This window comes from Xenopus tropicalis, chromosome 8, assembly GCF_000004195.4.
Source record: "Xenopus tropicalis strain Nigerian chromosome 8, UCB_Xtro_10.0, whole genome shotgun sequence".
Classification (NCBI taxonomy): domain Eukaryota; kingdom Metazoa; phylum Chordata; class Amphibia; order Anura; family Pipidae; genus Xenopus; species Xenopus tropicalis.
This window is the reverse complement of record NC_030684.2, coordinates 4,351,571-4,367,136: the sequence shown is the minus strand read 5'-3', so window position 1 is coordinate 4,367,136 and position 15,566 is coordinate 4,351,571. Positions and strand designations below refer to the sequence as shown.

At 51.2% G+C, this 15,566-nt stretch overlaps 1 protein-coding gene across 1 annotated transcript in view; it reads right to left on the bottom strand.

The window, feature by feature from the left end:
- The window catches only part of cacna1b (calcium voltage-gated channel subunit alpha1 B), a 130,836-nt gene that overhangs the window by 77,204 nt on the left and 38,066 nt on the right, over positions 1–15,566 (bottom strand). The window contains exons 3-5 of the mRNA XM_031891027.1: positions 10,004–10,095; positions 8,331–8,483; positions 7,640–7,827 (exon numbers count right to left, since the gene is read on the bottom strand). Coding sequence (XP_031746887.1) covers positions 7,640–7,827; positions 8,331–8,483; positions 10,004–10,095 — 433 coding nt within the window. The remainder of the gene's footprint in view (positions 1–7,639; positions 7,828–8,330; positions 8,484–10,003; positions 10,096–15,566) is intronic.

Genomic DNA, 15,566 nt, shown 5'->3' with positions numbered 1-15,566 from the left:
GTAGGGGGGGTAATACTAGCGGTAGGGGGGTAATATTAGCGGTAAGGGAGGTAATACTAGCGGTAGGGGGATAATACTACCAGTAGGGGGGGTAATACTAGCGTAGGGGGGTAATATTAGCGGTAGGGGAGGTAATACTAGCGGTAGGGGGGGTAATACTAGCGGTAGGGGGGGTAATACTAGCGGTAGGGGGGTAATGCTAGCAGTAGGGGGGTAATACTAGCGGTAGGGGGGGTAATACTAGCAGTAGGGGGTAATACTAGCGGTAGGGGGATAATACTAGCAGTAGGGGAGGTAATACTAGCGGTAGGGAAGGTAATACTAGCGGTAGGGGGGTAATACTAGCGGTAGGGGGGGTAATGCTAGCAGTAGGGGGGTAATACTAGCAGTAGGGGAGGTAATACTAGCGGTAGGGGGGTAATACTAGCAGTAGGGAAGGTAATACTAGCGGTAGGGGGGGTAATACTAGCGGTAGGGGGGTAATACTAGCAGTAGGGGGTTATACTAGCAGTAGGGAGGTAATACTAGCGGTAGGGAAGGTAATACTAGCGGTAGGGGGGGTAATACTAGCGGTAGGGGGGTAATACTAGCGGTAGGGGGGTAATGCTAGCAGTAGGGGGGTAATACTAGCAGTAGGGGAGGTAATACTAGCGGTAGGGGGGTAATACTAGCAGTAGGGGGTAATACTAGCGGTAGGGAAGGTAATACTAGCGGTAGGGGGGTAATACTAGCAGTAGGGGGATAATACTAGCAGTAGGGGTTAATACTAGCGGTTGGGGGGTAATACTAGCGGTAGGGGGGGTAATACTAGCGGTAGGGGAGATAATACTAGCGGTAGGGGAGGTAATACTAGCGGTAGGGGGGGTAATACTAGCGGTAGGGGAGGTAATACTAGCGGTAGGGGGGGTAATACTAGCGGTAGGGGGGGTAATACTAGCAGTAGGGAGATAATACTAGCGGTAGGGGAGGTTATACTAGCGGTAGGGGGGTAAAACTAGCAGTAGGGGAGGTAATACTAGCAGTAGGGGGGGTAATACTAGGCAGTAGGGGAGGTAATACTAGCGGTAGGGGGGGTAATACTAGCGGTAGGGGGGTAATGCTAGCAGTAGGGGGGGTAATACTAGCAGTAGGGGGGTAATACTAGCGGTAGGGGGGGTAATACTAGCGGTAGGGGAGGTAATACTAGCAGTAGGGGGGTAATACTAGCGGTAGGGGGGTAATACTAGCGGTAGGGGAGGTAATACTAGCGGTAGGGGAGGTAATACTAGCGGTAGGGGGGTAATACTAGCGGTAGGGGAGATAATACTAGCGGTAGGGGAGGTAATACTAGCAGTAGGGGAGGTAATACTAGCAGTAGGGGAGGTAATACTAGCAGTAGGGGAGGTAATACTAGCAGTAGGGGGGGTAATACTAGCGGTAGGGGAGGTAATACTAGCAGTAGGGGGGGTAATACTAGCGGTAGGGGAGATAATACTAGCGGTAGGGGAGGTAATACTAGCGGTAGGGGAGGTAATACTAGCAGTAGGGGGGGTAATACTAGCGGTAGGGGAGGTAATACTAGCGGTAGGGGGGGGTAATACTAGCGGTAGGGGAGATAATACTAGCGGTAGGGGAGGTAATACTAGCAGTAGGGGGGGTAATACTAGCGGTAGGGGAGGTAATACTAGCGGTAGGGGGGGGGTAATACTAGCGGTAGGGGAGATAATACTAGCGGTAGGGGAGGTAATACTAGCAGTAGGGGGGGTAATACTAGCGGTAGGGGAGGTAATACTAGCGGTAGGGGAGGTAATACTAGCGGTAGGGGAGGTAATACTAGCGGTAGGGGGGTAATACTAGCAGTAGGGGGGGTAATACTAGCGGTAGGGGGGTAATACTAGCGGTAGGGGGGGTAATACTAGCGGTAGGGGAGATAATACTAGCGGTAGGGGGGGTAATACTAGCGGTAGGGGAGATAATACTAGCGGTAGGGGAGGTAATACTAGCGGTAGGGGAGGTAATACTAGCGGTAGGGGAGGTAATACTGCGGTAGGGGGTAATACTAGCAGTAGGGGGGGTAATACTAGTGGTAGGGGGGGTAATACTAGCGGTTAGGGGGGATAATACTAGCAGTAGGGGGTAATACTAGCGGTAGGGGGGGTAATACTAACAGTAGGGGGGGTAATACTAGCGGTAGGGGGGTAATATTAGCGGTAGGGGAGGTAATACTAGCGGTAGGGGGGATAATACTAGCGGTAGGGGGGGTAATACTAGCGGTAGGGGGGGTAATACTAGCGGTAGGGGGGTAATACTAGCGGTAGGGGGGTAATACTAGCGGTTAGGGGGGTAATACTAGCGGTAGGGGAGATAATACTAGCGGTAGGGGAGGTAATACTAGCGGTAGGGGGGGTAATACTAGCGGTAGGGGGGTAATACTAGTGGTAGGGGGGGTAATACTAGCGGTAGGCGGGGGTAATACTAGCGGTAGGGGAGATAATACTAGTGGTAGGGGAGATAATACTAGCGGTAGGGGGGTAATACTAGCGGTAGGGGGTAATACTAGCGGTAGGGGGGTAATACTAGCGGTAGGGGGGGTAATACTTGCGGTAGGGGGTAATACTAGCGGTAGGGGAGATAATACTAGCGGTAGGGGAGATAATACTAGCGGTAGGGGGGGTATACTAGCGGTAGGGGGGTAATACTAGCGGTAGGGGGGTAATACTAGCAGTAGGGGGGTAATACTAGCAGTAGGGGGGTAATACTAGCGGTAGGGGGTAATACTAGCGGTAGGGGGGGTAATACTGGCGGTAGGGGGTAATACTAGCAGTAGGGGGGTAATACTAGCGATAGGGGGGGTAATACTAGCAGTAGGGGGGGTAATGCTAGCAGTAGGGGGTAATACTAGCGGTAGGGGGGGGTAATACTAGCGGTAGGGGGGGTAAATGCTAGCAGTAGGGGGGTAATACTAAGCAGTAGGGGAGGTAATACTAGCGGTAGGGGGGTAATACTAGCGGTAGGGGGGGTAATACTGGCGGTAGGGGGGTAATACTAGCAGTAGGGGGGTAATACTAGCGATAGGGGGGGTAATACTAGCAGTAGGGGGGGTAATGCTAGCAGTAGGGGGGTAATACTAGCGGTAGGGGGGGTAATACTAGCGGTAGGGGGGTAATGCTAGCAGTAGGGGGGTAATACTAGCGGTAGGGAGGTAATACTAGCGGTAGGGGGTAATACTAGCGGTAGGGGGGTAATACTAGCGGTAGGGGGGGTAATGCCAGCAGTAGGGGGTAATACTAGCGGTAGGGGAGATAATACTAGCGGTAGGGGAGGTAATACTAGCAGTAGGGGGGGTAATACTAGCGGTAAGGGGGGGTAATACTAGCGGTAGGGGGGGTAATACTAGCGGTAGGGGGGATAATACTAGCAGTAGGGGGTAATACTAGCGGTAGGGAAGGTAACACTAGCGGTAGGGGGGTAATACTAGCAGTAGGGGGGTAATACTAGCGGTAGGGGGGTAATACTAGCGGTAGGGGGGTAATACTAGCGGTAGGGGGGGTAATACTAGCGGTAGGGGGGTAATACTAGCGGTAGGGGGGGTAATACTAGCAGTAGGGGGGTAATACTAGCGGTAGGGGGTAATACTAGCAGTAGGGGGTAATACTAGCGGTAGGGGGTAATACTAGCGGTAGGGGGGGTAATACTAGCAGTAGGGGGGTAATACTAGCGGTAGGGGGGTAATACTAGCGGTAGGGGGGTAATACTAGCGGTAGGGGGGGTAATACTAGCGGTAGGGGGGTAATACTAGCGGTAGGGGGGGTAATACTAGCAGTAGGGGGGTAATACTAGCGGTTAGGGGGGGTAATACTAGCAGTAGGGGGTAATACTAGCGGTAGGGGGGTAATACTAGCGGTAGGGGGGTAATACTAGCGGTAGGGGGGGTAATACTAGCGGTAGGGGGGTAATACTAGCGGTAGGGGGGTAATACTAGCAGTAGGGGGGTAATACTAGCGGTAGGGGGGTAATACTAGCGGTAGGGGGGTAATACTAGCGGTAGGGGGACATGCAGCCACTGGGGGGCACTAGGACCCAGTCTAGGGGTACTTCCATAGTTACCCCCCCCTCACCATTGTGCCCTAGGAACTTCTGCCTCCCCCTAGTTCCCACCCTGGTTGCCACCTCTGACCTGGGGGGGCAGAGCATAGACATATGGGGGGGGGGGGCTGTGACATCGGAGGTCCCTATTGGCTGAAATTCCCGACAGATCAGACCTGAACCAAACTGTCTGGGTCAAAACCCAACAGAAGCAGATGACTGCCCCTACCCTACACTTAATACCCCGGTGTTGCCCCCATTCTGCCCCCCCCCCTCTCCCCATTCCCCTGACAGTCTGTTTCCTTCTCTCACACAATAATCCAATAAAGTCTCGGCGAGAGACAGAGCGAGAGCGTCTGGGTGAAACAGGAGCAGCTCTCCAGCTCTGTATCTATTTACCCCCCTGGGGGGTATCTGTAGCCAAACAACCCCCCCCCCCGACCAAAGCAGCCGCTATGTGCAAATCAGCCCAACAGCCTAGGGTTCTGCCCCCTATTAATATGGCGAGAAACCATATTTAATAATTAGGAGCTAACAGCCCCCCCAGCGGCCCATTCATCATTCTGCCCCCCCCCCCAGGCAGAACTGGGCGCTGGTTCTGGCCCAAATGACTAGAGAGACGGCTGTGAGTCACATCGGAAGGAAAGGCCGTTAATTAGAAACCGTCCCCTGCCTGGAACAAATGGGATCCCGGCCGAGCGGGAAATGGGGCTGAGCCATTAACCCCCCCAGCACCGGATCCAGCTTGGTTCTGACCATGGGAAAGAGAGCAGCCCAGGAGCAGGAAGTACAGAGAATCAGAGCTCTGTACCTGGGTAAGTACTGGGGGGAGATTGGATTCACTTACCCAGGGGGGGGGTTCCTGCCTGACCATGGGAAAGAGAGTAGCCCAGGAGCAGGAAGTACAGAGAATCAGAGCTCTGTACCTGGGTAAGTACTGGGGGGAGATTGGATTCACTTACCCAGGGGGAGGTTCCTGCCTGACCATGGGAAAGAGAGCAGCCCAGGGGCAGGAAGTACAGAGAATCAGAGCTCTGTACCTGGGTAAGTACTGGGGGGAGATTGGATTCACTTACCCAGGGGGGGGTTCCTGCCTGACCATGGGAAAGAGAGCAGCCCAGGGGCAGGAAGTACAGAGAATCAGAGCTCTGTACCTGGGTAAGTACTGGGGGGAGATTGGATTCACTTACCCAGGGGGAGGGGTTCCTGCCTGACCATGGGAAAGAGAGCAGCCCAGGAGCAGGAAGTACAGAGAATCAGAGCTCTGTACCTGGGTAAGTACTGGGGGGAGATTGGATTCACTTACCCAGGGGGGGGGGTTCCTGCCTGACCATGGGAAAGAGAGCAGCCCAGGAGCAGGAAGTACAGAGAATCAGAGCTCTGTACCTGGGTAAGTACTGGGGGGAGATTGGATTCACTTACCCGGGGGGGGGGTTCCTGCCTGACCATGGGAAAGAGAGCAGCCCAGGAGCAGGAAGTACAGAGAATCAGAGCTCTGTACCTGGGTAAGTACTGGGGGAGATTGGATTCACTTACCCAGGGGGAGGTTCCTGCCTGACCATGGGAAAGAGAGCAGCCCAGGGGCAGGAAGTACAGAGAATCAGAGCTCTGTACCTGGGTAAGTACTGGGGGGAGATTGGATTCACTTACCCGGGGGGGGTTCCTGCCTGACCATGGGAAAGAGAGCAGCCCAGGGGCAGGAAGTACAGAGAATCAGAGCTCTGTACCTGGGTAAGTACTGGGGGGAGATTGGATTCACTTACCCAGGGGGGGGGGGTTCCTGCCTGACCATGGGAAACAGAGCAGCCCAGGAGCAGGAAGTACAGAGAATCAGAGCTCTGTACCTGGGTAAGTACTGGGGGGAGATTGGATTCACTTACCCAGGGGGAGGTTCCTGCCTGACCATGGGAAAGAGAGCAGCCCAGGAGCAGGAAGTACAGAGAATCAGAGCTCTGTACCTGGGTAAGTACTGGGGGGAGATTGGATTCACTTACCCAGGGGGAGGTTCCTGCCTGACCATGGGAAAGAGAGCAGCCCAGGAGCAGGAAGTACAGAGAATCAGAGCTCTGTACCTGGGTAAGTACTGGGGGAGATTGGATTCACTTACCCAGGGGGAGGTTCCTGTCTGACCATGGGAAAGAGAGCAGCCCAGGAGCAGGAAGTACAGAGAATCAGAGCTCTGTACCTGGGTAAGTACTGGGGGGAGATTGGATTCACTTACCCAGGGGGGGGGTTCCTGCCTGACCATGGGAAAGAGAGCAGCCCAGGAGCAGGAAGTACAGAGAATCAGAGCTCTGTACCTGGGTAAGTACTGGGGGAGATTGGATTCACTTACCCAGGGGGGGGGTTCCTGCCTGACCATGGGAAAGAGAGCAGCCCAGGAGCAGGAAGTACAGAGAATCAGAGCTCTGTACCTGGGTAAGTACTGGGGGGAGATTGGATTCACTTACCCAGGGGGATGTTCCTGCCTGACCATGGGAAAGAGAGCAGCCCAGGAGCAGGAAGTACAGAGAATCAGAGCTCTGTACCTGGGTAAGTACTGGGGGGAGATTGGATTCACTTACCCAGGGGGGGTTCCTGCCTGACCATGGGAAAGAGAGCAGCCCAGGAGCAGGAAGTACAGAGAATCAGAGCTCTGTACCTGGGTAAGTACTGGGGGGAGATTGGATTCACTTACCCAGGGGGAGGTTCCTGCCTGACCATGGGAAAGAGAGCAGCCCAGGAGCAGGAAGTACAGAGAATCAGAGCTCTGTACCTGGGTAAGTACTGGGGGTGAGATTGGATTCACTTACCCAGGGGGGGGTTCCTGTCTGACCATGGGAAAGAGAGCAGCCCAGGGGCAGGAAGTACAGATAATCAGAGCTCTGTACCTGGGTAAGTACTGGGGGAGATTGGATTCACTTACCCAGGGGGGGTTCCTGCCTGACCATGGGAAAGAGAGCAGCCCAGGAGCAGGAAGTACAGAGAATCAGAGCTCTGTACCTGGGTAAGTACTGGGGGGAGATTGGATTCACTTACCCAGGGGGAGGTTCCTGCCTGACCATGGGAAAGAGAGCAGCCCAGGAGCAGGAAGTACAGAGAATCAGAGCTCTGTACCTGGGTAAGTACTGGGGGTGAGATTGGATTCACTTACCCAGGGGGGGGTTCCTGTCTGACCATGGGAAAGAGAGCAGCCCAGGAGCAGGAAGTACAGAGAATCAGAGCTCTGTACCTGGGTAAGTACTGGGGGGAGATTGGATTCACTTACCCAGGGGGAGGTTCCTGCCTGACCATGGGAAAGAGAGCAGCCCAGGAGCAGGAAGTACAGATAATCAGAGCTCTGTACCTGGGTAAGTACTGGGGGGAGATTGGATTCACTTACCCAGGGGGGGGGGGGGGGTTCCTGCCTGACCATGGGAAAGAGAGCAGCCCAGGAGCAGGAAGTACAGAGAATCAGAGCTCTGTACCTGGGTAAGTACTGGGGGAGATTGGATTCACTTACCCAGGGGGGGGTTCCTGTCTGACCATGGGAAAGAGAGCAGCCCAGGGGCAGGAAGTAGTAGGTACCATATGAGTAATAGTGTCGGTTACTCACGTTGTACAGGATGTCGGTCCATCCCTCCATAGTGATGCACTGGAACACGGTCAGGACAGCGAATAGGATGTTATCAAAGTTTGTGATTCCGAAATTCGGTCCCTTCCAATAAACCCGACAGAATGTCCCGTTTTCACACAGTCGGGCCGGCGGCTCTTCCCCACAGGGGAAATCTCCTACAGGCTCATCTGCTTGGGATACACAGGGGCATTAGGGCAGCTCCATTAATAGCAGGGTATAGTTTCCCTTTAAATGGGAAGGGGTGGGGCTAACAGATACCCGTGGGATTAGGGGTAGGGGTGGGGGTAACAGATACCCATGTGATTAAGGGAAGGGGTGGGGCTAACAGATACCCATGGGATTAGGGGAAGGGGTGGGGCTAACAGATGATACCCATGTGATTAAGGGAAGGGGTGGGGCTAATAGATACCCATGTGATTAAGGGAAGGGGTAGGACTAACAGATACCCATGGGATTAAGGGAAGGGGTGGGGCTAACAGATACCCATGGGATTACGGGAAGGGGTGGGGCTAACAGATACTCGTGTGATTAAGGGAAGGGGTGGGGCTAACAGATACCTGTGTGATTAGGGGAAGGGTGGGGCTAACAGATACCCATGGGATTAAGGGAAGGGGTGGGGCTAAGAGATACCCATGTGATTAAGGGAGGAGCCAATTGTCCCAGTTCTCACCTGAGTCATCAGAAAAGCAGGCCTTGTGGAATTTGCCCATATAAAACTCCAAGCCAATAATGGCAAACATGACGATGGCGAAGAAGAGGAGTAACCCGATCTGAAGTAACGGAACCATCGCCTTCATGATAGACTTTAGTACCACCTGTAGGCCTGGAACAGAGATACGGAACCGGTCACGTGGCTACATTGGGCCCAGCATTGTATACTGACCCCCCCTTATACCTACTATGTACCCCCATGTACCCACTATGTAAACCCAGTGAGAATGAGGAATGAATGGATATTGGGGAGTTGTATCAGGAGTCAGAACCAGCAGTGCAGGGAAGGGAAAGGGACAGACACAGTGACAGTTACACATAACTATAAACCCAGTGAGAATGAGGGATGAATGGGTATTGGGGAGTTGTATCAGGAGTCAGAACCAGCAGTGCAGGGAAGGGAAAGGGACAGACACAGTGACAGTTACACATAACTATAAACCCAGTGAGAATGAGGAATGAATGGGTATTGGGGAGTTGTATCAGGAGTCAGAACCAGCAGTGCAGGGAAGGGAAAGGGACAGACACAGTGACAGTTACACATAACTATAAACCCAGTGAGAATGAGGAATGAATGGGTATTGGGGAGTTGTATCAGGAGTCAGAACCAGCAGTGCAGGGAAGGGAAAGGGACAGACACAGTGACAGTTACACATAACTATAAACCCAGTGAGAATGAGGGATGAATGGGTATTGGGGAGTTGTATCAGGAGTCAGAACCAGCAGTGCAGGGAAAGGGACAGACACAGTGACAGTTACACATAACTATAAACCCAGTGAGAATGAGGGATGAATGGATATTGGGGAGTTGTATCAGGAGTCAGAACCAGCAGTGCAGGGAAGGGAAAGGGACAGACACAGTGACAGTTACACATAACTATAAACCCAGTGAGAATGAGGAATGAATGGGTATTGGGGAGTTGTATCAGGAGTCAGAACCAGCAGTGCAGGGAAGGGAAAGGGACAGACACAGTGACAGTTACACATAACTATAAACCCAGTGAGAATGAGGGATGAATGGATATTGGGGAGTTGTATCAGGAGTCAGAACCAGCAGTGCAGGGAAGGGACAGACACAGTGACAGTTACACATAACTATAAACCCAGTGAGAATGAGGGATGAATGGGTATTGGGGAGTTGTATCAGGAGTCAGAACCAGCAGTGCAGGGAAGGGAAAGGGACAGACACAGTGACAGTTACACATAACTATAAACCCAGTGAGAATGAGGGATGAATGGGTATTGGGGAGTTGTATCAGGAGTCAGAACCAGCAGTGCAGGGAAGGGAAAGGGACAGACACAGTGACAGTTACACATAACTATAAACCCAGTGAGAATGAGGGATGAATGGATATTGGGGAGTTGTATCAGGAGTCAGAACCAGCAGTGCAGGGAAGGGAAAGGGACAGACACAGTGACAGTTACACATAACTATAAACCCAGTGAGAATGAGGAATGAATGGGTATTGGGGAGTTGTATCAGGAGTCAGAACCAGCAGTGCAGGGAAGGGAAAGGGACAGACACAGTGACAGTTACACATAACTATAAACCCAGTGAGAATGAGGAATGAATGGATATTGGGGAGTTGTATCAGGAGTCAGAACCAGCAGTGCAGAGAGAGAGACACTTACTAGGAATCCCAGACACCAGCTTTAGAGGTCTCAGCACTCTAACTGCCCGGAGCGTCCGTAGGTCAAAGTCTGTCCCCGCCGTCGCCAGGATCCTACAGCAGAAAGAGACAGACGATGAGAGCGTCTCCGGGAATAAAGGGAAAGTGCAATCATGTCACGGCGGTTCTGGTTCAATACTTTTAATGGCGCCGTTTCCCGGCCCAAATGTGAATCTAATGGCCGATAAAAAGGCGCAAAGTGGCCCTAATGGGAGAGAACCTGCCTGGTTGGGGTGCTGCCCCATCAATAGGTTACGGCTGTCCCTTTAAGAGCAAATGTATTAATTAGTCTATTTCCTTGAGTAATTATAAACGAGATTTATCACCGACGCGTCTCGCGTCTGATTTACGGCTCCAGTCTGGAACGCGCGTGATTCATCCGATCCCTGATCCGAACCGTGGAAATGACAGCCGCAATTACCTCCCTGCTAAGGGGCTCCCTATGGAGCCAACGTTCTTAAAGGGGTTGTTCACCTTTAGATCAACCGTTAGTATGATGTCGAGAGGGATATTCTGAGACAATTTGCAATTGGTCTTCATTTTTTATTATTTGCAGCTTTTGAGTTATTTACCTTTTTAGTTAGCAGCTTCCTGGTTTGCAAATTCAGCCATCTGGTTGCCGGGGGCCCAAATTACCCTAGCAACCATGCACTGATTCGAACAAAAGCCCAGAATACAAATAGGCCAGGGCCTGAATAGAAAGTTTAGCCAGAAAAAAGTCACAATAACAATAAACTTGTTGCCTCACAGAGAATTAGTTTTTTTAAGATGGCGTCGATGAAAGCTGGAAATATTCAGAAGAAGAAGGCATATAAATCAAAAACAATAACAAATAAATAATGAGGACCAATTGAAAAGTTGCTTAGAATTGGCCATTCTAGAACATAGTAAAAGTTCACTAAAAAGTTAACTAACCCTTTAAGACACCTCCCACTTAGGAGCCCTCGGGCAACCTGGGAGTTCCAGGTCGAGGCCTTGCTGTGGTTGTAGAACTACAGTCAATGATAGAGAGGCTCACAGGCTTGGCTCTACCTATAGCTGAGCCTATAGCTAGAATCCCTGCCATAAAGCAAGGCAGGACTGCTGCGCACTGGGCTGAAAGGAAGTAGGGACAATGATCTGGGCACCAGTAGAAAGTCTCCCCAAATCAGACCAGCCTTAAGATTATTTCCCCAAGAACGTTGCTCATTCAGATAATATTAACCATGGTCAATGCTTGAGAAGCCACCCATGGACCTTGACCTCAGCTGATGCAGAAGCTCTTGGCTAGCAACCGCCTCAGAATGCATTATGGGAGAAATAAGGGAATTGATCAGACAATGGGGCCCAATGGGACATTCCCCGGAGTCCCAGCAGGCCACTCCCCCCATGACCATACATAAATGGAACCATCTCTGGAGGCCAGGCTGGACCATTGCTGCCCATCTTGGGGCCAACTCTGAGCTCATATCTGGCTCCTCTTGGAACCATCTTGGAGTCCAACTCCATTTCTTACTCGAGCCAACTATTGGTCACTGTCCCTCCCATTCAGAATGATGGGTTCCGGATTGGTGCCGAGGGACCCATTATGTGTGTGTTGCACCTTCATACGTCGGTCATCCAAAAATTCTTTGGATCAAGATGCCTAGCAACCTCAGTTGTGGGTCACATGTATGTCTAAAGCTGGGCCAAGCCAACCCCCCAAATCAATATATTAAGGTTTGCACGGGAAGAATTTAGTTTCTCATCCAATCACAGGGCAGGGAAATTTCGGCTACATATAAGGAACCCGGTGCCAATGTAGTGTCTGGCGTTCCGTCAGGTTCTCCAGCCCTTGGTGTCCGGAGGGGGTTGGTCCAGACGGTTCCAGTTAGCGTGAAACTGAGATCCATCTGGTGGATAGAGGAACCCACTCTCAGCAGGGTATGTGCCGTGAGGCACATACCCTGGACATCAATGGAATTTGGCCTGTTGGCTTAAGGCTTGATGTCTTCTGCTGCACCTCCATTCTCCCCGACTTCTGGGCCCAACACTCTCGCTATTCCCAGACAGAATCTTGAACCAACCGGGAGAAGACCATATCAGTGTGCTGATTAGGTCCTTCAAACCTGCCTAATAAATATAGCCAAAATCAGTCATCCATCAGGGCCCTATACATGGCCCAATATGTTGCTGGTCTGAAGGGGTCCTAGAAACCCCCTTTAGGGAAAGATCAGTTGAGTCTAAGGCAGCCTCTGTCTCTCCCTGAGGCCATAGGTGGAGAATAATGAAGGATTAAGATATATTAAAGATGGAAAGCTTTCTCTTGGAAAGCAAATGAACCCCTGAGGCACATACCCCGGGCATCTATGGAACTTGGCCCACTGACCTAAGGCCTGATGCCTTCTGCTGCACCTCCATTCTCCTCTACTTCTGAGCCCAACTCTCTCGCTATTCCCAGACAGAATCTTGAACTGATCTTTGACACTCAAGAAGTGTCCTTGCCGTTGGCTATTGGGAGGAGATCCGCTTGCTTGGTGACCTCGCCAAGCGAGTGGATCTTAGCGTATTTGACCACCTTAACCCTTTATCCTACCACTCTCTAACCAGTGGGGTAAGTCCCTGTGTCCCAAAGCCAAACGTTTCTTAAACAGTCCCACCAAACGCCCACAACACCCTCAGAATTCCTGGTCCCACCATCAGCTGAAGCCTCTACTGCCACGTTCTCCAACTTCCATTTACCCCCCCCCCCCAAAAGGGCAATAAAAATAAACCTTGAAATGTAGGCAATGGTCTTAATCCATATCATGGCAACATCATTACAAACTGATTGTCATAAATGCATGGGTTTATTCCAAAAAGGTGGAGTAGATATGGTGGTGGGGCTACAGACGCTCAGGTAGACAAGGCTAAGTATTGGATTGTGACCACGGCACAAAGACAGAGGATGGGGGGGGGGGGAGATGGTTAAATCAGAGGGGTCAGTAGGAGTAGGAGTAGGAAGAATTTAGTTTCTCATCCAATCACAGGGCAGGGAAATTTCGGCTACATATAAGGAACCCGGTGCCAATGTAGTGTCTGGCGTTCCGTCAGGTTCTCCAGCCCTTGGTGTCCGGAGGGGGTTGGTCCAGACGGTTCCAGTTAGCGTGAAACTGAGATCCATCTGGTGGATAGAGGAACAGCTTGGCAGCTGGGCAGAACAGCTGAGACCTCCCTGCTTGTTCCATAGCAACGCTGACTCTATAGCACCAGAGTATTAAGGGTTCTGGTACATTCTACTTCCTGGTTCTTTGGCCACTCTCCTCCCAGGGGGAATGTGCAAGGTTAGACTGGTGGGATCAGGCCCTAGTGGGTCCCAGTCTGGAAAAATTCCCATAAGCCCGTTATTATTCCCTCTGTGTGACCTATTTATGCTGAGAGTGGGTTCTAGATTTCTCTGGAGGACCCAATGAGGCCTGAACACGTCTCTCATCTTCACGGAGATGCCAACCTACAGTAGATCAGTAGAGATCTTGGTGTATCTTGCCTCGCCCCTGCCCTATCCCCTCCTATCAGGGCCACCACCATTAATCATAGGGTGCCATACTACTAAGTTAGTTAGGGCCGCCATCACTAACCATAGGGTGCCATACTACTAAGTTAGTCAGGGCCACCATCACTAATCGTAGGGTGCCATACTACTAAGTTAGTCAGGGCCACCATCACTAATCGTAGGGTGCCATATTACTAAGTTAGTCAGGGCCACCATCACTAATCATAGGGTGCCATACTACTAAGTTAGTCAGGGCCACCATCACTAATCGTAGGGTGCCATACTACTAAGTTATGTGGGCCATCATCACTAATCATAGGGTGCCATACTACTAAGTTAGTCAGGGCCACCATCACTAACCATAGGGTGCCATACTACTAAGTTAGTCAGGGCCACCATCACTAACCATAGGGTGCCATACTACTAAGTTAGTCAAGGCCACCAATCATTGGCTTCCTGGTCACCTGTGCCTCCCCCCTGGGTGGTGGGCTCTGCCAATAAGTAAAATGGGCTCTTCTCAGCTATGTCCAAAACTCTGCCCATGGTTTTTTACCACCCCTGACTGGTTTAACTTCCCCTTTGAATACATTGGTTCTCCCAGACTGATAAAGCCCTGAGCTTTCTCATAACAATGCCTCGCTGTACTTCCCACATATGAAATTCAGGGTCGACAGAGGTTAATTAACTCCACCAAAGTCTCCCTCTCCCCGAGCCGGGGGCCCATCTCTCAGGTTTAAGCGCTTAGACTTAAAGCAAGGCCTTCTCTCTGTTCTCCTTCTTGGCTAATAACGTCTTTAACCATGAAAGGGTAACAAAACCACTTCATTCTCTCTGGGATTTAAATAAAATTCAATGGGTAAACAAGATCTATGCCAAGGATGGCTGGGGGGCCCAGGGAGTAGTACGGGTTTCACCTGATCTTCTCCTTCTTTCATAGTTTGGACCTTCTCTGTAGCAGTTGGGTTCTGCCCTGTCTAGATGTTCTCACCCCCCCATTCCTATCTCTCACCTACCCATGTCTTAAGCTCTATATACATTTACCCAACAGACTTGGCCAGACTGGGTTGATCCAAGTTTTGGGTTACCAGCTAATAACTGAACATAATGGGGACCTACGGGAAACCAACCAGGAGAAGACCACATCAGTGTGCCGATTAGGTCATTCAAACAATGTTTGTCTTCTGCTGCACCTCCATTCTCCCCTACTTCTGAGCCCTACTCTCTCGCTATTCACAGACAGAATCAATCCAGGAGAAGACCACATCAGTGTGCTGATTAGGTCCTTCAAACCTGCCTAATAAATATGGCCAAGATCAGTCATACATCAGGCATGCCACTTGAAGGGCCCTATACATGGCCCAATACGTTGCTGGTCTGAAGGGTCCACTTTCTCTTGGAAAGCAAATGAACCCGTGAGGCACATACCCTGGACATCAATGGAATTTGGCCTGTTGGCTTAAGGCTTGATGTCTTCTGCTGCACCTCCATTCTCCCCGACTTCTGGGCCCAACACTCTCGCTATTCCCAGACAGAATCTTGAACCAACCGGGAGAAGACCATATCAGTGTGCTGATTAGGTCCTTCAAACCTGCCTAATAAATATAGCCAAAATCAGTCATCCATCAGGGCCCTATACATGGCCCAATATGTTGCTGGTCTGAAGGGGTCCTAGAAACCCCCTTAAGGGAAAGATCAGTTGAGTCTAAGGCAGCCTCTGTCTCTCCCTGAGGCCATAGGTGGAGAATAATGAAGGATTAAGATATATTAAAGATGGAAAGCTTTCTCTTGGAAAGCAAATGAACCCCTGAGGCACATACCCCGGGCATCTATGGAACTTGGCCCACTGACCTAAGGCCTGATGCCTTCTGCTGCACCTCCATTCTCCTCTACTTCTGAGCCCAACTCTCTCGCTATTCCCAGACAGAATCTTGAACTGATCTTTGACACTCAAGAAGTGTCCTTGCCGTTGGCTATTGGGAGGAGATCCGCTTGCTTGGTGACCTCGCCAAGCGAGTGGATCTTAGCGTATTTGACC